This window comes from Cryptomeria japonica, chromosome 6 (genome assembly GCF_030272615.1).
Source record: "Cryptomeria japonica chromosome 6, Sugi_1.0, whole genome shotgun sequence".
Lineage (NCBI taxonomy): Eukaryota > Viridiplantae > Streptophyta > Pinopsida > Cupressales > Cupressaceae > Cryptomeria > Cryptomeria japonica.
The window spans coordinates 677,049,788-677,074,993 of NC_081410.1; the positions used below are offsets into that span (position 1 = coordinate 677,049,788).

At 37.9% G+C, this 25,206-nt stretch overlaps 1 protein-coding gene across 1 annotated transcript in view; it reads left to right on the forward strand.

Annotated features, from left to right (window-relative positions):
* LOC131044305 (casein kinase II subunit alpha-2) overlaps positions 1 to 25,206 on the forward strand; it is a 71,870-nt gene that overhangs the window by 23,814 nt on the left and 22,850 nt on the right. Inside the window, exons 3-6 of the mRNA XM_057977603.2 lie at positions 20,234 to 20,428; positions 21,744 to 21,901; positions 23,324 to 23,414; positions 23,494 to 23,559. Of these exons, the coding sequence (XP_057833586.1) occupies positions 20,234 to 20,428; positions 21,744 to 21,901; positions 23,324 to 23,414; positions 23,494 to 23,559 (510 nt within the window). The remainder of the gene's footprint in view (positions 1 to 20,233; positions 20,429 to 21,743; positions 21,902 to 23,323; positions 23,415 to 23,493; positions 23,560 to 25,206) is intronic.

The window sequence follows — 25,206 nt, forward strand, 5'->3', positions numbered from 1 at the left end:
ATATGGAGTTAAAGGTGGAAATTTATGAGGACTCATTGCAACAAAAATGAAAGAGCACAAGGAAAGAGAGGCACAATCACACAAGACACGCTCCCCAATTCACTCAATCAAACCCCCCCAAAATGATGATTCAACACTTTATACTTAGTGCGTGTACGATGGGCCACTTGCAAAAAATGGCAAAGTGGACTTCTGATTTCAGCTTTACAACTACCTAAATAAGGCCAAAGGAGACTCAAACTGACAATGCAAGTGATCTAAACTAAGATCCAAGCAAATTACAAGTACCAAATAGGCCAAAAAAGACCAATATCTGAAAGTACAATATCCACTCAAAATCTCTGAAAACTGATCATACATTATGAAAGTAGACGAAAAAATATGCACTTAAAAAAAAACGACACCTGAAAAAGAGGCCATATGAGCTCAAACGAAGCCTTTGAAGTTGCAAAATTGAGGATTGGACAGGTACAGCTGAGAGAATCCGAAAATTCCGAAAAACCTGTGCACCAAAATCAGAAAATAACCATACCACTGCGAAGAGCACAAAAAATTAGCCCAAATAGAAAAAAAATTGCACCAAAAAAGGAGCAAAATTGAGCAAGTTATGAGCCTCCAAAGTTGACCCAAAAATCCAAACTGCTCAACGGAGAGGGGTCTAAAATTTTTCAAAAAATGCTAACTGGGCGTTGACTGAGCGGCTGACTGTGCGCTGTTGATTGGGCAGAAGGTATTGTCCCCCCCAAAAATCTTTTTTTTTTTTTTTTTTCGAAAAAATCCAAAAATCCCGTACCGTAAATTGGGCAAATTTTTTCTCCACACCCAAAATCCTACTTTCGCCAAAATAGGTCGAGTTTATACTCGATTTTTATGGAAACGGCCTCCTGGACGCAATGGTGAGGTCGAAAACGCTCTAGGATGCCTCCAAAATGCAGACTACCTCAGATCCGAAAATAGAAGCCTTCCAAGATGTCTCCCAAAACCAATCAATGAAACCCCAATAGCTCCGATACCATGTGAGATTTTGCCAAGATCAAGGGCACAATGAAAAGTATAAAAGAGAGACAAAAGAATGATAAGAACAAACCGTATTCTCATCAATATGCAAATGATGAACTGGATTAACAATACAATGAATATGAGCCTGCTTATATAGGCAAGGCCATATGGATATATGAGCACACAATCATGACATGTGGCTTAATGAGAAACAAGGGTAGGTAGGAGAAATAATATAATATTCCACAAGAGGTGGATGACCCACCGAATGTGGAGTGTAACAGCAAGATAAGACCACAAAAGGTGGAATTTCTCCTACAAACTATATCCCTATGTGCACTCTTCCCTAAGTGTCTCATATCCAAACTACGAAGAGATGCATTATCTTAAGTTAACTTAAGTAAAGTATAATAATATCCACGATGAATATTTATTTATACCAATAGTTGTGAATAAAAAATTTGTGGAAGAAAGTCTGTAAGGAGCCGTCGCCTAGAACCACGAAAAAGATAGGCTGCGCCAGAGAAGAACCCTAGCCGCGCACATACACAGATACCGTGATCACAAAAAGAAACCAACACAAGAAGATCTGCAGTCGCGGGAAAAAAATCACGAATCGTGAATCGCGACACAAAAAAATCGTGGGCAGATTGCATCGCCTTAGGTAAACAGAGGGACGCGAAATGCAGAGTCATCGCGGATTGCAGAAGAGTAGACGAAGGGGCGTCGCAAGTTGCAGAGCTCCTATTGTGATCTGAAAATTGCGTCACAAAAAAAAACACATGAAATCGCGTCGGGCTTGCAGGGAAGAAGTTGCGTCTTCAGAAGCCGGAAGAAGACCCTAAATCACGACTTGCAAAGAAGATGATTTTCAGAAAAATCGCTCAGTAATCACAAAAAATGTTTTTCAAAATTCTGAAAAAATTTCTTTCAAAAATTTTATTGAAAAAAGCACAGTATTTTCTAAGGAGGCTCTGATACCATATTACGAAAGTAATTTGGTAAAAATAATTGTATTTACGAATGATCATAAAGATCATTACAATGAATTACAAAGAATCTCAAAATAGAAAGATTCTAATAAGAAACTAAAACTACAATATCTTACAATATATTACATTATTGAGCATTAGTAACTTAGGAAAATATAATATTAATAATTCATTCAAGCCTCAAAATCCTTATCCTTTGCATTAAGTCCTTTTTGGTGCTTGAGTTTGAAGAATCCCTTATTGTGTATCATCTCCTTTACTCCTTTGAACTTGGATGCCTTCATCATTTGTTGGACGTATAGATTTGTGCCCCAAAATTCCCCTCCAACCTCTTGAAGTCTTTTATTTTGTGTCAAACTTTTAGTTTTACTTGTGTCGCCTTGTCTTTCGCTCATTCACGTGGGCTTGTTAGACTTCTGTTTCTCCAAATACTTGTCATATGTTATTCTCGACTCTTGACTCAATGTTTTCACTAAGTAGGCTATCAGAGTTAGAGTTGTGGCTTTCCATCTACCTAGGTACTTGTTTCCTGTCATGCTCGACTCTTGAACCTTTTGCTGATTCCTTCATTCGCTTTTTGGGAATTTCAATGTTTGCCCATATTTTAACCTTACTACTCCTAGTGCTTATTTGAAACTTCATCATCTGATAACTTCTCCTATACTTTTTGTCGGATTTTGAGGAGTAACTTACCCTCAAAATGGTATTGGGTATGAGTCATCTCCAAATCCTGATCCTTGATCCCCAAATTCCAACACTCTTTTATCTCATTGCCAAAAAAGAACATAAACTCTAATACCATGAAATGATAATTCGTTGTTGTAATTAATTAAGGAGAGGAATACTCCTTATCTGGAAAATTATAAGACAATCTTTCCATAATGGAGACAATTGAGAATAGAAACCCGAAAGACAGAAAGGAAACTTCCTAAAACTAACTAAAGATGAAAGGCATAAAAGGAAGTTTCTAAATACTAACTAAATGACTAAGATGACCATCCAATTACAATTGATTTATAAGGATATACTTTTGACTTTGAGGCTGCACATAAAACTTCCAATCTTTTCATAATATTATCAAAGTTCCTATCTGTTAATTCAAACAATGCAGTGTCATCAGCAAACTGTGCATTTAGAAGGTGTTCCTAGTTGGGTAGTCTAAATGCTTTTGATTGGTGGGAGATGAGATTGTTTCTTAGGATGTAATGTAAGACATTAGTTGCAATCACAAATAAGGCAAGGGCTATTGGACAACCTTGCCTAATAGACCTTTATAGAATAATGGGCTTTGTAAGTTCTCCATTCACCTCCACTTGAGTAGAGGAATCATTGAAAAGAATGTTGACCCATTTGCAAAATGTAGGTGGAAAACCAAAAGCTTTTTACATATCAATCACAGAGGGCTACTCAATCCGGTCATAGGTATTTTCAAAGTCTAAAAGGATCATTGCAACATTTTCTCTATCATGTTTGGCCCAATTCATCCCTTCCCAACTTGTGATCAAATTTTCTAGTATGTGTCTTCCTTTTATAAAATCTCGATTGGGTAACTGAAACAATTTTTTCAATGTTTCTCTGAACCTTTTGGCTAGTGTTTTGTTCAGTATCTTGTATGAGACATTTAGGAGAGTGATGGGTCTCTAGATTTTGATCAGAGTTTTGTCTCCCTCTTTTGCAATAAACTTAATGATTCCCCTATTCTGTAATGTCCCTACTTTGAAATATAATTTAATAATAATAATAAAATTAAAATACAAACGAATAAAAATAAAAAAATAAATTAAAATATAAAAGAATATAATGAAATATAATTAATTACATTTAATTAAGTTAATGAATGGTCAAAAGGCATGAAATGATAAGTTGTGACTCCCTCAAATGTGAGATATAAAAGAGAGAAGAGAACTCATTTGAAAAGGGGGAATTTGGAAATGAGAAGTGCTCATCTGAATTAAATAAGTGCAGACCTGATTATGAAAGGTTATGTCCCTTTCAAAGGGCAGAAATAATGAAGAGTTGCACTCCTTCAAAAGGTGCTAATGGTGAAAGGGTGTGTCTCTTGCCAAAGGGCATGGATGATGAAGAGGTGTGACCTTTCGCTCACATTGAGAGATATAAAGGAAACGAATCAAAACATCCAACAACATCACCATGGATTGGATCAGATCAGAACTGTTATTAAGTTACAGTCAATAGCATCTTTGTGCTTGGTGGTATGCATGGGGGTGTGTTGAATATGTATGCTTAATATACGAAGCCTGATAATGTTGTTATGCAGAATTTAGTAGTAATATCAATATAGACTGCAATATGTATGACAGTCATACTTAATTGCATATATATTCATCATACATGAGAAGTTAGTATACTTATAGTTTGAATCAAGTTATTATTGTTAGTATTTAAGAAGATGGGAATGAGATGTTCCAAAGAGGGGCAGTCTAAATCCAAGCAATAGGTTAAGTCCCAAGATAGGGTGGGGATCAGCGACCCATAAACCTTGAGGGTATAGACCCAAGAGGGGTAAGGGCTTGGATCTGTAAACTTTGAGGGAACCTATTGTAGTTGGTCTCTAAGTGCTTTGGTAACATACATATCCTCCTTCCTTAAAGCTGAAGTAGTAACAAAGATTAGTACTTGCATTAAGAGTTATGGAAGACAAACTTAATTATCTAATATGGTTGATGAACAATTTACTTGTTAATAATCGATAAATTAATTGAACTATGGATAGCATAGATTTGATTCATGTAAAAACAGATTCGTCTCCTAATCAATTTAGTTTAAGTCATAAGTATATTGAAATAGATTAATTATGTTAATCAGGTAGGGGACATTACATATTCATATTGCGTCCAATTCATCCCTTCCCAACTTGTGATCAAGTTTTCTAGTATGCATCTTCCTTTTATAAAATCTCGATTGGGTAACTAAAACAATTTGTTTAATATTTCTCCAAACCTTTTGGCTAGTGTTTTGTTCAGTATCTTGTATGAGACATTTAGGAGAGTGATGGGTCTCTAGCTTTTGATTAGAGTTTTGTCTCCCTTTTTAGGATTAAAGTTTATGTTTCCTCTATTCATATTGGGTCCTGTTGTGACCTTTTTCACACATCACCCCATTGCAAATGGGGACCCCCCCTGTTTTTTGCTTTTTAGGGTTTTGCCTTGGCGTCGCAACTGCTAAGTCCAGTCTTTTTGCAATGAGGAGTTACAGTTTTTGAGAAGTCATCTAGGTCAAATAGGGAATTCATGCTTAGAACAGTGTTTGGACTTTGTCAAAGTGCTCAGAAGGCCCACAAGACGAAAATTGCAATTGCTTAGGGTGAATTCTGACACCTTCCTATTTTTAAGGAGTTTTGCTTTTTTTTTTTTTTTTTGATTTTTGACACTTTGGGACCAATCCGGGAAGCAGCTTTTTAGCTTGCTTTTGCTTTTTTCTGCTTTTTTGAAAGTAGACCTAGGGTTGGGTCCCTTAGGTCATGGCATCAGTGCTATGTCTTCAGATCAAAAAATTATGTCTCCAAGTGTAAAAAGCAGGGTAAAATCCCTAGGCTAGGGTTTTGTTGTAGATGATCCAGACATCAACATGTCAGATCAAAACTTGAACATGGCAATAGAAGAAAGGATGATAGCATGGTAAAAAAGAAATTCAGTAGCCAATCAGCCTCAAAGTCCGACTTGCCTAAGGAAGTATGTGAAGTTGGCACAAGGAAGGTATGGCACATAATGCATGAAGTCTGCCATGCCAAGGCAAAGATGAATTTGTTCGATCAGCCTCAAAGTCCGCCTTGGCACTAAGGTTGGAAGCTTCTCTAAGCAATCTGCAAGTCCGCCAAGGGAAGCAAAATGGCAGGGCATGTCTAAAGTCCGCCCAAGCATATTGGCACAAAAGGTATGGAGTCCGCCTTGTGAAGAGGTATGGCCAAATGCTTAGCAACTCCGCCCAAGTAGAGAATGGCGAATGGAGCTTGAAGTCCGCCCAAGGGATGTCCAAGGAAGGTCAAGGTCTGCCCAAGCTAGTAAGATATAAAGCACACCCAACATAGCTCCAAGTCCATCTTGCCCTGGCCTATCAACATCCAAGTCCGACCTAGGCATATAAAAGATGTCCAAACCAAGTTAAAGACCACCTAAGGGAGAAGTTGGATGTGTCTAGGAGAAGTTAAAGTCTGACTTGCAATATGATTCCAATGCCAAAAACACTAAGCAAGTCCGCCTAGCCAAGAAGAAGGATGTCCAAAGGAGGGGTCAAGTCCGCCCTAAGCACTTGGAAGAATGTCTTGACACTTGCCAAGTCCGCCCTAGCACATGCAAATATGGCACAACAGCCTTCAAGTCCACCCAAGGAGAGAAAAGATGGCTAAACATGTGTAAAGTCCGCCCACTCCACTGGCAAGACAAGGACAAACTCTTGTTGAAATGTAGCTAGGTCGTATCCCTTGATTGGGCCGACCTAGCTTGGTAAATGTTTAATAGGCCTACTTATGTGATTATATTATGTAGCTTGTGAATGTTAAGGGCATGCCCTATTTGGGTGCTCAACTTGTGTAACTTGTAATTGGGTCTGGCCCTAAATAGGCATTGTAACTTGTGATTCATGCTGGGCCCTAAATGGGTGATATAATTTATAATATGTAAAATGTAACTTGTTGATGTGATAGGGCCAACCCTATAATATGTAACTTGTAATTATTATGGGTCAGACCCTATTTTGGGCGCCAACTTTAGATGCCTTATAAATTTACTGTAAAGGCCGACCTAAGTCAAATAAGATGTAAAAACTCATATATATTCAAGGCAATGCAAGCATCAATATAATACATTCACACTTAGCGAATTACCTCTGCAAGGTTAGCGAACTTCTATTGTATGTGATCTGCAATTTCCTTCATTGATCAGCATCCGTGATCAGCAAATCTGGAGCTGCACTCTAGGGCGGCAAATACTTATCTAAGGGCAGCAAACACTCCTTAGAGACTGGCACTCCACTTCACAGGCAATGATCTGCACTTCGCCTTTGTGAATCTGAAGAAGAAAATATCCTACATTGTTAGCAAGATAATCTTCATCTGCTAGACAGCGAATTGCAGATAAATCTTATGTTTGTGCCCTAGATTGAAGTTCTGTTTCATGTATGCTTCAAGAATTGAAGTGAACTTGTAAAACTACTTGCTGATTACAGTTGAGTAAAGTTTAAGGATTCTTGCTGGGTTTTTCTCCTCCAAGAGGGAGGTTTTCCCAGGGTATCTTGGTGTTCTTGCGTATGTGTCTTTGTTTATTTCTGAGTCATGTTAATTCTGATCACTGAAATCAACAACTCCGCCCTAGACATGGCACATGAAGTGTGAAGTCCACTCAGCATATGGAAGGCATAACTAAGACAAAGTCCGCCCTGCCCAAAGAAGGCAATGTCTGACCAGCCTCAAAGTCCACCTAGGCGTAAAAGGGGTCCAATACGAAGTAAAGTCCGCCCATGATGAGAGGAAGATGGCACAAGGAAGAATGGCCTAGGACTTTCCAAGTCCGCCCAAGGCTAAGGACAAAATATTCAAGGTGAAATAGTTTGAAGACTACAAAATTCACCCAAACCATAATTGGCATAGACATAAAGATGGTCAAGATTGCCAAAAGCAAAGAAGAAAATGGTTAGAAGATAGATAAATTTGATGCACCATTGTCGAAAGATTAATTGAGGTTGAAAGGGGTTGGAAGATAAAGTTCATACGCTTAGAATATTCTTGTATTTTTCTAGTGTTCCACGGATGTTGGGGACGGGGAGACGGGTTTCGGGGACGGGGGAACTTGGGCCTGGGAGGGGGAAACACGTTTGCATGGAACGCTGTATTTTTCGAACACATGAATTTCCAAAGGGAAAATAAATTCAACATTTGAAAATTTTTGAACACACATGAATTTCTAAAGGCTCTTTGTCAACACATTCACCTACCCAAGGAAGGAAAGGAATTTCCAAAGTTTGTCCCGAGTGTTGGAATTTGCCAAGAGAAAATAAAAAAAATAAAAAAAAAAATGGCCGTGTGAAATTTTCCACAATAAAAGAATCAAATTTTGATTAAGTGTTGGAAAGAAAACAGGAAGAAAGAAGAAGAATAAAGAGGAAAAAGAGGAAATGAATAAAATCTTTGTTCGAGGGTGGAGTTTGTCCTACTTAGCACAAGCCAAATTTAGAATTGAGGGCAAATCCACAGGCAAAGTTCATTCGAGCAAAGCGATGGCCAAAATCTCGGCTAGGTGTTGGAAGGTTCACATGAAGGTGTCACAAAATGAAATTGAATAGCCAAAATTTGGCCAAGTATGGGAAATACCTCACAGAGAAAGTTCCAAATTCCTCCATTGTGGCGAAGACACAAAAGAATTCTTCTCCAAATTCAGGGCACATGAAAGAATTTCAAGGCATCAAGAAAGAAAATTCTTCAAACTTGGCAAAAATATAGAAAGAAATTTTGGACTTCTTGAAGGATTTCATCTCCTGAAGAATTAAAAACAAGCTCCCAATCAGAATCCGATGGTGACAAGAAGAGTATTCCAAACAAATTCCCATACTTAGACAATTTTTTGACACAAATTGGAGAATTCAGGGAGGACATCCAAACAATCAGATTGTTCCAAGTCAACATGTGCAGGTTCAATGAACCTGACTTATCCAGAAGCTTCTAGAAGACACACTTCACAATGCAACAACCTTCTATTTTATTATTGGTTTATATTTAGCAAGAAGGACATGTGTCCTCAAATATAATTTTTGAAAAATTGATTGCTCAAATAATCAGATAAATTAAATTGAACGATATACACACGTATATATAGAGTTTACATGACGATCTTCTATAAAAAGAACTAATCGTTTAAAGTGAACTCCTAAAAAGCTAAACGCTAAATAAAGCTTAAAAGCTAATTGAATAAAAAGCTAAATGACCATTAAACAAGGAACCGAATATAGGTTACTAAAATATAATTAAATATTCTAATACCCTCCCTTATTGGTCATTCTATCTACTAACTACCCTACAGAAGACACTACCGGTCTTTTGATCACAAACGTAAAGAACACTTTGCTGCGGCGAAGATCCTCCTTGGATCTTGAAAGCGTTAATGACCAAGAATACCAGAATCCATCCAACCTAATGTCGGGTAACCAAACTGAAACCTGAAACCACGATTTTGAGGAAAAATCGTCAAACCCTCCAAAATTGAAGATACAAATTATCATTTTTGTGGAAAAAATGGTAAAAACCTTGGAATGATTTTTGAGGAAAAAAAAATGGAACAAAACCCCGAAACATCGCATGGCAAGACCCAAACCATCACGTGGTAAGACACCAGACATCACGTGGTAAAAATCAGACATCACGTGGTAAAACAACAGTCATCACGCGGCAAAATAGCAGACATCACGTGGTAAAACAACAAACAACATCACGTGGTAAAATACCAGACATCACGTGGTAAAACCCTGATTTTTGAGGAAAAAATCAAGCAAAACCCTCCGATGATTTTTTATGGCGAAAAATCAGAAAACCCATAGATTATTTTTCAGGAAAAAATCGTGAAAACCCTAAAAGTTGGATTTACAAATCATCGTTTAAAAAAAAAGAGGGTAAAACCCAAAAAAATAATTTTTATGGAAAAAACTATAAAAAACCGACAGTTAAAAAAAATTATAAACCCTAGTTGACTCCAAACCCACAATACTAAAGAAAACCCACAATTCGGAAATCTGAAAAAACCCAGATGATGTTTCTGCAAGTTTGAAAAAACCCAAATGATGTTTCTGCAAATCTGAATAACAATTTTTGATTCAAAATCACAGGAGAACTATCGCGTGTCAAAGAGAATCGCGAAAATTCTTTTTGCACGGTCAGGAAACCCTAGCAAAGGCGGAGATATCCTGATTGGGCCCAGAAAAACGCGAAAATCATGCGCAAAAAAAACGAACAGAGGTGTCGCAAAAATCCTTCCGTTCAAACCCTCGACTGTGAACAAAAAACCCAGACGCGCTAAAATCGCGCCGCCAAATACAGAAAACAGTCACAAAAAATTGCAGAAAAACCTTGTGTGATGGGTAAGCCCTTATGTGACTGCCACTTAACACCTTGTGTCTCATGTTTTAGTGTCTCGTGCCCCCGCAGCAGCTATCTCCTTTGATGGTTGGCAGTCGTGGGCAGCGGTTAAGTCCTTTGCCCCACGTTGCGCGACGGTATCACTAGCAATCTGCTAGCCGTTGCGGGGAGGTGATAATGTTTTGACCATTTGGTGCTTTAAAGCCAGGCCCTTGCACCCCCCTAGGCCTTAATGGTGGGTCTTGTTCTACTTTGGGGGACAGCGGGATGCCGTTGATGTAGGTGATCAATTGTATGCTGCAATTTTATATCAGTTTTACAAAATTCTAATAACCCAACTTAGATTTACAATTTGCAATGTTGAAATCAGGAATGTCGAAAATTGCACCTATGAACTTATAAACACTTAAAACCCTCATAAAAACATAAGAAGAAGATTCTGTAGAAATTTTGGCATTATAACAGCATGCAAAAATATGTTTATGACAGTCTACAAATCTGCCATGAAGCATTACAAAATAGACTCCAAAAATGGAGCTCAAAGCTTCACAAATCCAGTATAAAATCCAAAATACTCTCCAAACTCCTCAGACCTTCCCACAATAGCAAGATGCATGAAAACAAATGTCTAACAACAGCCAAGAACAACAATATATGCTGTTATTACCAGCAAGACAAATCTGAAAATGAACTACGAAGCTACAACACACTAACTATTACAACCCTTGCCAAAACAACCCACATAAAAGTCTCTTTGAAGCACAATTGCAACCCTTGAATGTGATTGCCACTGGAGACTCGTAAACACACACCCTTGGTTTATCAGCCTGGAAGATCACTCCTTCAATGGTTTCTCAGCCTCTGAAGAAGAACAACAAACCTTGTTAAAATGATAAGATAGAATGAATCCAAATGGAGCCAATTCCATGCATATATGAAATCACTTTCAGAATTCAAATTCAAACCAAAATGAGCGCCAAAAATCCCACTCTCAAGGAAAGGAAAGTTCCCTCTTTCCAAGTGTCTCCAATCTCGTACAACTCCTAAGGAAACTTGCCATTTACCAACAAATACAAAACGGGCAATGGAATTCAAAATGTTGCTATAATTAGATTTTCCAAAAACCCACACCATCATTTGAGTAGAAAATTCAAAATAATATCTTTGATGATAAATCATTATTGTTGATTTGATTAAATCACCCAAAAAGATATTATTTTCCAGTCTTATCCAAAAGTCCTTATTTACTATTTTTGGAAAGCTGAGCTTACTAAAAATAGAAAGTGCTGATTTTGGAAAGGGGAGATCATGAATATTAATTAAATAATCTTTCCAAATGTATCCTGTCATAGTTGACTTACTATTTTTGGCCAATGGGGACTTAGTGAGTGTTATTTTTAGAAAGAGGGACATGACATCAATGACCACGCTTTAAAGTTAACTTATGAAGGATCTTGGCCTTTTCCACTGTCCAATTGCACACCGAACTTCAGGATCAACAACCTACGTTTAAACTGTAACGGTTAGGCAGTGGAACCTCTATGCAGAGTTCGAATTCGATGTTACGACCTTTGTTTAGACCCAATATGTAGGACAATTCTATTACTCGACTTTCTTCCCTTCAGAATCATCAGACACTCCATACAGCTTTATGGCTATAGATGGCTCATTCTCTGATAGAGGGATGCCATATCAGATATCAAAGCCGCTTGAATTACATGTGCTCTCATTCTTCTCGATTGCATGGGCATTCATTGAGCCCACCATACCTTTTTGAAGACCAAGATGTAGATGCTAAGATCAGATCTTCTGCCTAATATGCCTTCTGATCTTCGATGTGGCAAACCTCAGTTGGGTTAGGGTTTTAGACCCTGATTGTAGTATCTCAGTTATGCTTGACTTATAAAGGCAAATTTGTAACATACCCTAAGGGTTCTCTCCTTCTTTTCTTTGACAGAGATTTCATACTTTGTAATTGTAAAAAATGGCCTTGCCTTTACTTTAATGGCCTTGCCTTAACTTTAATGGAAGTTATCATTTTGCCTCTTCTCTCATTTTGGTGTCGCGTACAAATTATCTTGCCTCTGTCTAAATCTATTCTTACTATTTTAACTATGTTATATGTTGTGTTAACCATGTTTGCTGTTGCTGATTGTGAATATCTCTTTCCTTCAGCATTTCACCAAACCCTAACTTCCATATACCTCTAGGGACCAATAAGATAGGAAAATGTGTAAGCTTTTGGTGATCTTCATTGATGTTTTGTGGAATCATAGGTAGAGAGAAACAAATTCTCATTTGGGTGCATCACCTCCCTTTTTATTTTATGCATCTCTTTCTCCCCTTTCTCTGCAAATTGCTAGGTTAGGCTGGAATATGATCTTTTAGGTGTTAGGTTGGTCTAACACTCTGCAACTAGATTAGAAAGGAAGCCGGTTTTCTCCATAGATTCAACCCTATTGAACAAACTCCCACACTTCAGGGTTGTTTCCATGTTTCACAAGGTTGTTGCGTTGATAGCTCAACAAGGGTGCAAACTTTTGTGACAACAGTTAATTTGCCAACTCAACTCTAGAAGTTTTTGGGAGCCTGATATTGAGGGGTCCTTCCTCCCCTTCTTGGTGCATTCCTCATTTTCAAATCACAACACTCAGTGAGGAACATATCCATCTGGAATCTTGGATAGAGATTTTGATATTCTTTGCAATAGATATTTTTCATTTTTGGGGATGGGCGTTGCCATTCTTCTGCTTACAACTATGATTCTTCCATCGAGGAGAGTTTATTTTGATATTGTGGGGCTTGGATTAGGCGGAACAGAGTTGTTAGGAACCTGACTAGTTAATAATGTACTACCCTCTCTATTGTTGACCTTGCTTGTATTGTTGTCACGTAGAGTAAGAATAAGATTGGCTAAGGAGTCTCTCATTGAATTTGTCAGTGCTTCTGAGCTTTGTGTGATTTGAACTGCAAATTCTCTCAAGGCATTTTAGATGATTTTTTTGCTCTATCATCCATCTTTTTTGCTTCTGTATCTGAAGTTTGAGAATTCTTTCTCTTCTCTTTTTGAAGTGGAGATATTTGGCACTCTATAGCATTAACCCAACCTACAGGTTGGCAGGATTATTGCATGTCTGAATACAGAAGGAGATTAACAGCTTAAACGATTTTTCAATAAAAATATGACAATCCAACATCAGTTTCTACTACCAGAAGTTCACGTGTCACACGCTGTAATATTGTTCCCTTTGTTTACCCCACCTTGCAGACATTCTGTTTTAGGAGCTACTTGAGTTGTTGCTGGTCTATGCTGCGATCTACAATACTTCTACTCATGCTCAGGAAGCTATGCTGTGTTGAACAAAAAGTAGCCGAAACGAATTGCTAAACTGGACTGCTATGCTGAAAACAGGAGGATGCTGAACTGGACTGGTATGCTGAAATCTTCATGCGCTGTGTAATTTCCAAACTGCAATCACCAAATGGAAACCTGAAGGTTTTTGTTCCCAGTCTCTGTTTGAGATGCTCAAGGGTTTTTGCCCTTGGGTTTCAAGCAATTCTTAGGGTTTTCATCCTTTGGTCCTTCGGATTGAGTGCACTCAATTGCTCGAAACAAGAATCCTGAAGATGAAAGATAGATAGCCCTTTTTGCTGCTTACGCTTTGTTTTATATTCTCTTTTCTCACTAGGGTGGTGGCTTCTAGGGCAGCCACCTTTTTGGCTCAATATTTTAAAATTATATCAGATATATCAGGTGGTCATCTCTTTTTTTGCTTTCTTTTTTTTCTGTTCTTCTATTATTATTATATTTTTTTTGGCTACATTTAATATTTACAATATTTTATTAGTTCTTTTCCAGCTCATTGGGAAGAGGAACATGACACCTATCTTGATATGTCAACAGAAAGAAGAACCAATCTGGTCCCCAAGTACCAACATTAATAACTATTAACAATACCGAAAGATTGAACTGCTCAAATCTGATTTCTATAAATTGTAATCTTTACAATTAATAACTATTTCTATAAATTGTAATCTTTACCAGTTAATATGAATGAAGATATTTTACCAGCGAATCTGATTTTCACATGGTATCAGAGCTAGGGCACGGAACTTGTTTTTCTCAGAAAATTTGCACGTTTTTTAACGACCTAGGGTTTCTGCAACTTCGCCTAGGGTTTTGACCCTCTGTTTCAAGGCGATTTTTTTTTTCGATCACAGATTCTTGGTGGGTTTTTCGAAACCTCAACTGGGTCACTGTCAGATTTTTTTCGTTTAGGGTTTCTGCAAATTCGACTAGGGTTTTGACCCTTCAGTTCAAGTGAAAATTTAATTCTGATTGCAGATTCTTGGTGTGTTTTTCGAAACCTCAATTGGGTCACCATCACATTTTTCTGGTTTTGGAGGTTTTTTTTCGCCTAAGGTTTCTGCAACTTCGCCTAGGGTTTTGACCCTCTGTTTTAAGGCGAATTTTTTTTTTGGTTGAGGAATCAATTTGGATTTTTCGAGAGCTCAATTGGGTTGTCGTCGGATTTTTCTGGGTGCATCGTTTTTCGTGCATCATTTTTTGAGCCTGCGGATTTGACCCTTCATTTTTCAGAAAAAATATTCTGATTGCAGATTCTTTCTGGGTTTTTCACAAGGATTTCTGGGTCTTGTCGGATTTTTTTTGGGTCAGTCAAAAATTTTACCTCGAAAATTGTGCTATGGTTTTGAGATTCTCTTTCGTTTCAATTCAGAATTTTTTTTATTTGCAGAATCTTTGTGGGATTTTCAAGATTTGAATTGGGTTATCAGATTTTTTCGGGTCTTACGAAAAATTTTTGTCTCGAAAATCGTGCCAGGGTTTCAGTTTCTACCTTTGAATCTGACTCGCAGAATTTATTTCTAAAAACCCTCTGTTTTCATTTTCTGGTTTTTGTGCATTTGTGCTTTCACCAGTTCGACCTTGGGGTATGTGATGGCATCGCTGACGAACATTATGCTCGAAAGCAGCCAGAAGCCAGAAGTTCAATGGCCGCAACGACAACACCTGGAAGTAGCGTATGTTGATGACTTTTGAGTACCGATGTCTTGATGCAGTTGTTCTAGGCACATCTCAGCGTCTAGACACTGCCGGAAAAGATCAAGACAAATGGGATGAGCGCAACCGGGAAGCCGTTATGCTCATCAAACTCTCTGTTAACGATGAGCAGCTACCTCAGGTACTGTCCGACAAAACTGCGAAGGAAATATGGGATCATTTGAAGAGTCTTCATGAAACCTCTAACAAGAGCAGAGCGTTCTTTCTTAAGAATATGCTCTTCATGATCACAATGGATGAGAAAACATCTCTTCACGAGCATTTGACAAAGATGAAGGATATTCGCGACCAGCTGGAAGCTATTGGTCGAAAAATGGAGGAAGAAGATGTTGTGGTCATTACTTTGAAGTCTCCCACGCTTGTATGAGCATTTCATCGAAGCACTCAATATCACTTCCACTGACGTCGATTGGAAGTTTTCCGATCTTTGTAACAAGCTTTTATAGCAAGATCGGTGGCGACAACAGTTTGGAAGCAGTCCCAGTTCTCTCTCTACCGAGCAAGTGTGCTCTGCCAAATCTTCTACTAAGAACAAAGGGAAGGCTCAATCTTCTCAGCTGAAAGGCTCTTGTTCTTCTCAGGACAGCAAGAAGAAGAAGAACGTTTAGTGCAATTATTGTCACAAGTTTGGTCATATGAAGGCCGAGTGTTGAATTCGATTGGCTTCTGAACAAAAGAAGCAGGGAGGGTCTCAACAGAAAGCAAATGTTGCCGAACACTCTGAGCAGAAAGAATCTGCTTTCTATGCTTTTATGGCCAAGAGAACAATATATCCAGTACACTCTTCTGCCTGGTATATTGATTCAGGAGCTTCGCGACATTTTACTCATCATTGGGATTGGTTCACGAAATTTGAACCATTTTTGGATTTAGTAATCTTTGGAGGAGGAGAAGAGTACACAGTTGCTGGTAAGGGCACTGTCCAGATTCACTCAGGAGGTAGAAATTTAATTTTTCTTGATGTCTACTATGTTCCAGGCATGGAACATAATCTCCTCTCCGTCAGTCAGATCATGAGGCATTCTCCTCAATTAGATGTTGTCTTCAGTTCGTCCATTTGCAACATCGTTGATAGGGAGACTCGTACTACAATCGCTGTGGGACTTGAAGATCATGGTTTGTATAGACTTGCTGATTCCGGTGATTCTCAAGAGCATGCTTTGGTTGCTAGGAGTACATCCATCAGAACACTTTGGCATCAACGTTATGGGCACTTAAACATGCACTATCTCTCTCAGTTATATCGAGAGGGTTTGGTTGCTGGTCTACTTGAGATCCAACCTCAAAATCATGGGGTTTGTGTAGCTTGTCAAGCTGGGAAGCAACATTAGACACCATTCTTGGATGGTGATTCTTGGCGAGCCTCCAAGGTCCTTCAATTGGTTCATGCTAATGTATGTGGGTCAATGAACACTCCATCTGTTATTGGTTGTAGGTACTTCTTGTTATTTGTTGACGATTTCAGTCGTAAAATGTGGGTGTATTTTCTGAAAAATAAATCAGATGTGTTCAGTACATTTCAACAGTTTAAGGCCTTAGTTGAGAAGGAATCCTGTTCTCAAATTTTCACTCTAAGGTCAGATAATGGGGGGGAGTTTGTTCCAATGACTTCTCTACATTTTGTGCTACACATGGCAATAAACGCCAACTCACCACACCATACACCCCTCAGCAGAATGGTGTAGTTGAACGTAGAAATTGCACCATTACTGAAATGGCTTGTTCTATGATAGAACATAGAAATGTTCCTAAGAAATACTGGGCTGAAGTAGCCGTTAAGAAGACAACTCCTGAAGAAGCCTGGTCAGGACGCAAGCCTAAAGTGGGCCATTTGAAAGTCTTTGGTTCTACGGCTCATGTATGGATTCCAGATGCTAAGCATGCTAAGCTGGATTCAAAGAGCCAATCACTTATGTTTACTGGTTACATTGACAACCACAAGGCCTACAGGTTGATTGATGTAGAGATTGATCGTCTCATTTTTCAGTCGTGATGTTGTGGTTGATGAGACTACTGGTCCATTTATGCCTTCTACTACTCCTAGTCCCGCGACTCAATCTATGAAGACTCGTGACGTTGGTGTTCGTCTTCCTCTTGGTTCCCATGATGGGAGGGCTTCAGAGCATTTTGACTTTGAAGATGAGGAATCTACCAATCCAACACCACCTAATTTGTCACAGTATTTGTATCCAGATGACTTTGTTCCAGAAACTCCAGGGGATGTTGTTCCTCCTATGCCAGATGTTGGTACTTCTACCCTCAGACCTAAATGGTGGGCCAAGACTATAGGAGATCTTCATGAAGATGAGCTTATTGAGGGTAGATCTGCTCGTAGCAAGAGAAAGCAGCAAAATATAGTCAACCTTGCTCTTATGGCCAACATCCATAGCATCCATGAGCCCCAGACATATTTCGAGGCTAAAGGCATTCTTGAGTAGGAAAAGGCTATGGAGACAGAATACCATAGTCTTCTGAAGAATAACACTTGGGTTCTTTCTGATTTGCCTCCTGGGAAGAAACCTATCAGCTGTAAATGGGTTTACAAAGTCAAGTATCATTCAGATGGTATTTTGGATAAGTACAAGGCCAGATTGGTTGCTTGGGGTTTTACACAGCAGGAGGGCATTGACTACGAGGAGACTTTTGATCCTACTGCCAAGATGAGTACCATTCGTCTTCTTCTCGCCATTGCAGCTCAGTTTGGATGGAAACTTCACCAAATGGATGTTAAGAGTGCATTCCTCAACCGTGAGTTGCAGGAAGAAGTTTATATGCAACCCCCTGGCTTCAAGGTTCTTGGTAAGGAACATCAGGTTTGTAGATTGGTAAAAGCCCTCTATGGCCTGAAGCAAGCCCCTCGGGCTTTGTACTTCAAGATTGATCAGTATTTGGTTGAACATGGTTTTCAACGCAGTCCCTTTGACACTAATTTGTATGTCAAATTTTTCGGTGATGAGATCCTTTTTTGTTGTCTACATGGATGACTTGATCATTACTAGAAATTCAGCATATTTGATTGCCGCAATCAAACAAGACTTGTGCCAAGGTTTTGACATGATAGATTTGGGGCTTCTCCATTATTACTTAGGTGTCGAAGTGTAGTAGACTGATGACAGTATCTTTATTTCACAGTCCAAGTATGCTTGCAGTTCGCTGGAGAAGTTTCGAATGCAGAATTGTAAACCTGCTTCCACACCTATGGAGAAAGGGCTGAAGTTATCAACCAAGTCTGATTCACCTATAGTAGATGAAACAAAATTCAGACAGCTAGTAGGCAGCCTCATCGATCTCACTGCCACTAGACCTGACATCAGTTTCGATGTCAGCTACATCTTTGGCTTCATGAGAGCTCCAAAAGCTGATCATTGGATTGCAGCGAAGCGAGTGCTACGATATGTGAAAGGCACTTCAGACTATGGCATTCTGTATACTAGGTGCAATGATCCAAAGCTGATTGGTTATATTGACTTAGATTGTGTAGGATTGGTGGATGACAAAAATTCCATTTCTGGGTACGTATTCAGTTTGGGTACTGGTGCCGTCACTTGGAGCAGCAAGAAGCAACATGCCACGGCTCTTTCCTCGGCCGAAGTCGAATACTGGGGAACAGTCAAGGCCGCATGTGAGGCAGTTTGGCTCCGAAGGATGCTCTCTAACATGCAGATGCCATAGACAGGTCCTTCTCCCTTGTATACTGATAATCAAGGGGTGCTCAAACTGGCCAAAAATCCAGTCTTCCATGAACGTACTAAGCATGTCGAATTTCATTGTCACTATATCCGCGAGCTGGTAGAAGATGGATCAGTTCAGTTGCAGTATGTTCCGACAGTGGATTAGACTGTGGATATTCTCACCAAGTCTCCGAGTCTGGATAAATTTGTAAAATTCAGGGGGCAACTTGTTGATCTGTGGCTGGGACTGGGTCTCGCTCCGGCTCTGCAAGAACGTATAGTCATGCCATAAATTCCATTGGCAAGGGGAGGGGGGCAGGTCCCCATAGAATAGTAGGGCACAGTCAGTAGAGCCAGATGAATGATCGACGTGCCGGTAGGGTTTATTAGGGGCCCCTACTATTCTATGCAGTTTGGTCACAATAATATAAACCGGGCAGTCATATGACCCAGACGAATGATCGACTCAAGGTAGGGGGGAGGGGGGCAGGTCACAATAATCTACCTCCAAGCTCAAACTGGCCAAAAATCCAGTCTTCCATGAACATACTAAGCATGTTGAACTTCATTGTCACTATATCTGCGAGCTGGTAGAAGACGGATCAGTTCAGTTGCAGTATGTTCCGACAGTGGATTAGACTGCGAATATTCTCACCAAGTCTCCTAGTCTGGATAAATTTGTAAAATTCAGGGGGCAACTTGGTGTTTTTGATAGATTGACCATTAAGGGAGGGTGTTAGAATAATAATTTCTTATATTGTTAATGGTCAACTTAGGTTGTTAGATTTCATTAATGTATCTACAGTATTAGGTAGATAGAGGTAGGTAATATCATTAATTTCTACAGTGTTTTGTATTTCTATAAATTGTAATCTTTACCAGTTAATATGAATGAAGATATTTTACCAATGAATCTGATTTTTACAAATTGTACTTCAAATCAACAAAAATAAAATGTAGGTTGTGCTAGAGTTAGGGTTATTAAAGTTGTTGGAAGAAAACAAGTACTGTAATTGTATAAGCATGCTGGAAACAAGCATGAAAATAATAAATTACAGCAATCAAAAGAAATATGACACATGCAATCTAACCTAGAAATTCTGGTGTGGGGAAAATTGGCTAGAAGTGGCAAATGCTTAGCTTCCTTTTCTTCCTTTCACCAAAGTAGGTACAAAGAGCTCAGATGGAGCATACCATAACAATTTTCGTATTGCTATGCTAATTAAAACTACTCTTTGGATCACAAATCTTGCTCCTCCAATCAATCATGATAGTGTGGAATCAAATTATGATACGTTTGATGTTTGTCTGTATTTTAATAACTGTTTACATCATTGATTCTGTGCTTCTCCTTTGGTTGAAAGATTGATCTTCCTGTTTATTAACATGTTATTTGTTGTTTGTGCAGATTAAGAGAGAAATCAAGATTCTGCAGAACCTTTGTGGGGGGCCAAATATTGTGCAACTTCTTGACATAGTTCGTGATCAACAGTCAAAAACTCCGAGCCTTATTTTTGAATATGTGAACAATACAGATTTTAAAGTCCTATATCCAACACTTACGGATTATGACATCCGGTACTACATTTTTGAAATTCTTAAGGTGAGCTTCATGATTGGTGATGCATAGATGTATTTCTAATTTTCTACTCGCCCAAGTTTTTACCTTGATATGTTTTTCATCATTAATCTGAAAAAATACAGGAACTTGCCCTCCTCTGATTGTTAGTTTTACAGATAAGTTCTGTTATGGCTTTCTAGTTTCTTGTGCTTGTAGTTTAGAAACATGAACAGTAGTCACCTTATATTCCATTTTAGCATTTTATATGAATTTATTAATTTACAGTCTAAGAAAACAAGAAGAAAAATTTGGCTTGAAGGTTCTGGTTCTTTTAAATCAAGGTGATTTGTTTATAGAAGTATCTTGAAATGTTTCTTGGATTGCTATAAGTGCAAATTTCTCCTTTTTGAATTTATCAAAGACAGTTATTTTTTCTGTATGTATCTACTGATTTTATTAACAACTAATAACAAAGATAGTATGTGCAGAGTGTGAATGCATGATGCAGCCAAAATACTAGAGACTACTTAAATTACAGACTCCTCAGGATAAAAGAAAGCTTGTTGATAAGAGAGGACGTGCTATTTAATGCTAGCTACAACCATCATCAACTTGTAACTATACTGCACACTATTTTTGTTGCATTTACATTTTCCAAACAGCCCTTATTGGTCAGTTTTACTGTCAATTTAACAGTGGTGATCATTATTTAAAATTCTCCCAACTACTGAAGATCCCTGAAAAATAAAATACGAAACAATATTGTAGTGCAGAATTTTGCCATTACTTTACCTCATCAACATTAATTAGTGAACTATGTGTGAATTTTATGGTAACATATTGTTTGTACTCAAACATGCTATGTTTGAATTGCTGTTTCCATAAATTTCAATCCATGGAAGTCCTCTTCTCCTTTAACATTTGTTTCCTGCAAATCAGAGGTTCTGTTCACCATCTCTTTCTGTCCATGGCAGACTTCTTTAAGTTTGAGAACCATGATAACACCTTTTGAATAATCCTATTTGGTTACCAGTGTTGACTTTTGCCTATTAAGGTAAAAAATCACTTTGGGCCTTGATATATCTTTATCCACAGTCGACCTGCTGTTGAGCAAGAGCTTCATTTCAGCTTCACGTTGCTTTTGCTTTTGCAGAAAGTGAAAATGTATGCATTCAGACAAAGTTGAAAAATGCTTTGCACGTCTAGATTGATATTTCTAATTTTTTATCTTATTTTTCAGATTTTGTGCTTTTAAAATATTAATGTCCGAGATTCTCCTTAGACGATGTCATGAAGTTGCATGCAATAATGGTTTTTGTTGTTTTATATGTACTAAAAAATAAATTTTTATATGTAGGCTTTAGATTATTGCCATTCACAAGGCATTATGCACCGTGATGTCAAGCCACACAATGTGATGATTGATCATGAACAGCGAAAGCTTCGTCTCATTGATTGGGGGCTTGCGGAATTCTATCATCCAGGAAAAGAATACAATGTTCGTGTAGCATCAAGGTAAATAATTTTGAAAACTGCTTTGTGTTCGTGAATTGTTATAGAATTTTGGTGAGAGAATTGGAGGAAATCTATAATTTTAAATCAGCATATATATTGTTTAGTTTGTACTATAATCCTTATATCCACAATATTTTACAAAAGAGAGACATAAGCAAAATAGACCGCTCTTATCGTCTCTTCATTTCAAAGTAGACTTTTTAAATTTTAAATACTATAGCTTTTCCTTTTAAGATTCCACGTACTACCATGAACATAAATATTAAATAGCATTTTCTAGCATTTTCTCAGATATGCTGAGGATGATGCAAACTAAAATAATACTAAGATGTGTTTTACTTAACAACAAAATGCCTATAAATAATGATAATCGATCTTGATATTACTGCAATGTAATTTTTCCATGATATGCAAATCCCAACACAGTTGTAGTAAGTGAATACTTGGAGAATAATTTAATAAACACAACAAGGTAGAGGTTGATAGGTTTCAAAGCATTCATTGTGAAATCCAAAAATTACGATATCACAATCTTTGGGTTACTTCTTCATTTTGAAAAGCTGGTTGAAATCTAAACAGAAAATTTCAAAAGATAAATTTTAGTCTTAAAATTAAAAAAACTCACACTAACTTAAAAACAACAAACACACTAATAAATCATAACCTCCCTGGAAGTGTGGTCTCACACTGTCGGTAGTTTAGATTTATTAGAATAATATCTTTATTCAGTTATTTAATGGTCAATATTATATTATATTGTAAATATTAGTAGTTTCTAATTTTGCTTCCGTTATCGTTTGTTTCTTATTAGAAACATCAATCTTGTAATTCTATATAATGATTGTTTGATCATTTGTTTAATACATTCAATTATTTACCAATTACGTGTGTAATACATCCCAAGTCTTGGGACACTTACTGATATACCACTTGGTGAGTTGCACCAAGGTCTTGTTGAAGACAGTGTTCTAAGAAAAGTTTAAGCATCTAACCCAAGCATAAAAGAGAACAGTGCATTAATTTGCATTTTTGCAACAACAATTTTATTGGATTGTGTCTACTGTGGATGTTTGGCATTATGGTTGAGGCCTGAGGGTATCATTTAGTTATCTTGTAGGAGCACTTTGATTGTGAGTATGGGGCCATAGTATGTGGGGTAGTTCATGGGGGTCTGCCATCCCTTTTTATTTGTTTATTTAGGTGGAATGATAGAGTTATTAAACTGTTGGGGCTATGCTTCTATTGACATAATATATTTTCCTTTTTGGTGTTGTGGGTGCTATAGTTTTTTGAGAATTGGTAGGACGTGGTGAGAATGTGCATATTTGTTGCTACTGTTCCTATTCTTCTAATCTTGGTCGAAGGAAGATAGAGTTCAAAGTCATTTGTGATTTTAACTTTTTGATTTTTTCTGTTCAACAGATACTTCAAAGGTCCCGAGCTTCTTGTGGATTTACAAGATTATGATTATTCTCTGGACATGTGGAGCCTTGGTTGTATGTTTGCAGGAATGGTGAGTATTAACTATTGTAAAAATCATTTTATGTGGAATAGTATGTCCTGTTTTCTTACAATCTTATTTTCTTGTGCAGATATTTCGCAAGGAGCCATTCTTCTATGGACATGATAACTATGATCAACTAGTGAAAATTGCAAAGGTTTGCATCAAACATATATAAATCTAGGGAACCTTGGCAACTTGGGTAAATAAAATGTGGAGAATCTGGGGTAGGATTATTTGAATACAGGAAATGAACACATCATATATTAAGTGTCATTAAGAGCTTTGACTTGTTTGAGGTGTTTCTGTTTGCTTAAAAACTTTGTTGTTTGCACTAGGGTTGCCAGTATGCATGTCTTTGTATTTGTTTTATTACAATCTTTACTTGAAAAAGTGGAAAAGTTTTGACAGTACTTCTACGTCCTTATTATCAAGAATATATTTGGAAATAACTGTGTATAATCTGTAGTTGAAGGACGAATGATGATTTCGATGACTTTGAACATCCTTTAGACCAAATTAGTCTATAGAATCTGTCAAAATGTATCATTCAAATATACTATGGTTTGTGTTTGATTTCAATGCATTGCACATTATTCTTTTTGATAGATTAGTGAAGGTTCAATTAGGGCCTCCACACATGCAAAATACAAAAAGATGGACAGGCTTAAAAATGCTGTAAAGGAACAAGAAGAATAAAAAAGTTCCATGGAATAAACAAAAGAATAAAGAAAGCACATATTGTTTAACAAGATCCTTCCGATGGAAAGAAACTGAAAAGAACTTCAAAAGCAAGAGGGGCCTTACCAGCCTGATTAGCCTACCAACTGCCAACATCATGTGTGGGCTGACCACTAGTGCTACTGCCAGAAATTCGGCTACAATTGCTATTCTCCAGGTACTGAATTTCACACCTGGGATAATTTCTGCTCTCTGGGCTGTACAACCCCAAAATCCATCCTCCAGTATGGGCAAGGTGAGCATGCTTGTGACCTGCAACTTGTGATTGTTGTGTGTAACCAGCAGATGCCTGACTGCCATTTTTAAGTCCTGCTCGTTGCTACACACTCAGGTCACCGATGGTCACTGTCCGCTTCAGCTAATCTGTCATCTTTGATTTCACTTCAGCTCCAACCACCAAAGCACAGAGGAGGTATTATGCACAGGTAGGAACACAAGAACTACTCGTTCCCTAATCTCTATTGCTGACACCACCTCTTCCAATTTCTCCAAAAAATCTGCCAAGATGAACCCCTCGAATTTGCTGCACCTGTGTTCGCATATCCCTGAGTTACCTATATCACATTTAATCAGATTGAGGGTTTCAACATCAGGGCAGTGAAAGATCAAACACATCTATTAGAATCCAGACTACTGTAATAGGGATATCAAGGCTTTCTCATGCTCCTGCGATGAACATCTAAATCTGCACACAAGGAACAAACAAACACACACCAAACTTGTACCAACAAAGATGGCACGCATAATACCCAGGAAAAGAAAATTTAAAACACATTTTGAAAGTGACATAATAATATCAAGCAGACACCATGCCTTAAAATGCAGGTCATTGAGGCTTGCACAAGCTATGATATGGAAGGGACATCTGTTTAATGCTGGAGGAGCTTAAGTGTTGTCTTAGACAATTAAACCATAACTAGTGTAGGACTGCAACCATGATTAGAATATCTGTTGACATTAATTTTTTGATATTTAAATTTGCTTTAGAAAAGGAGGGTTACAAATTAACAACAGGAGCCTTAATAAGAAAACAATAAAACATAGAAGCCTGATAACAGGCTAA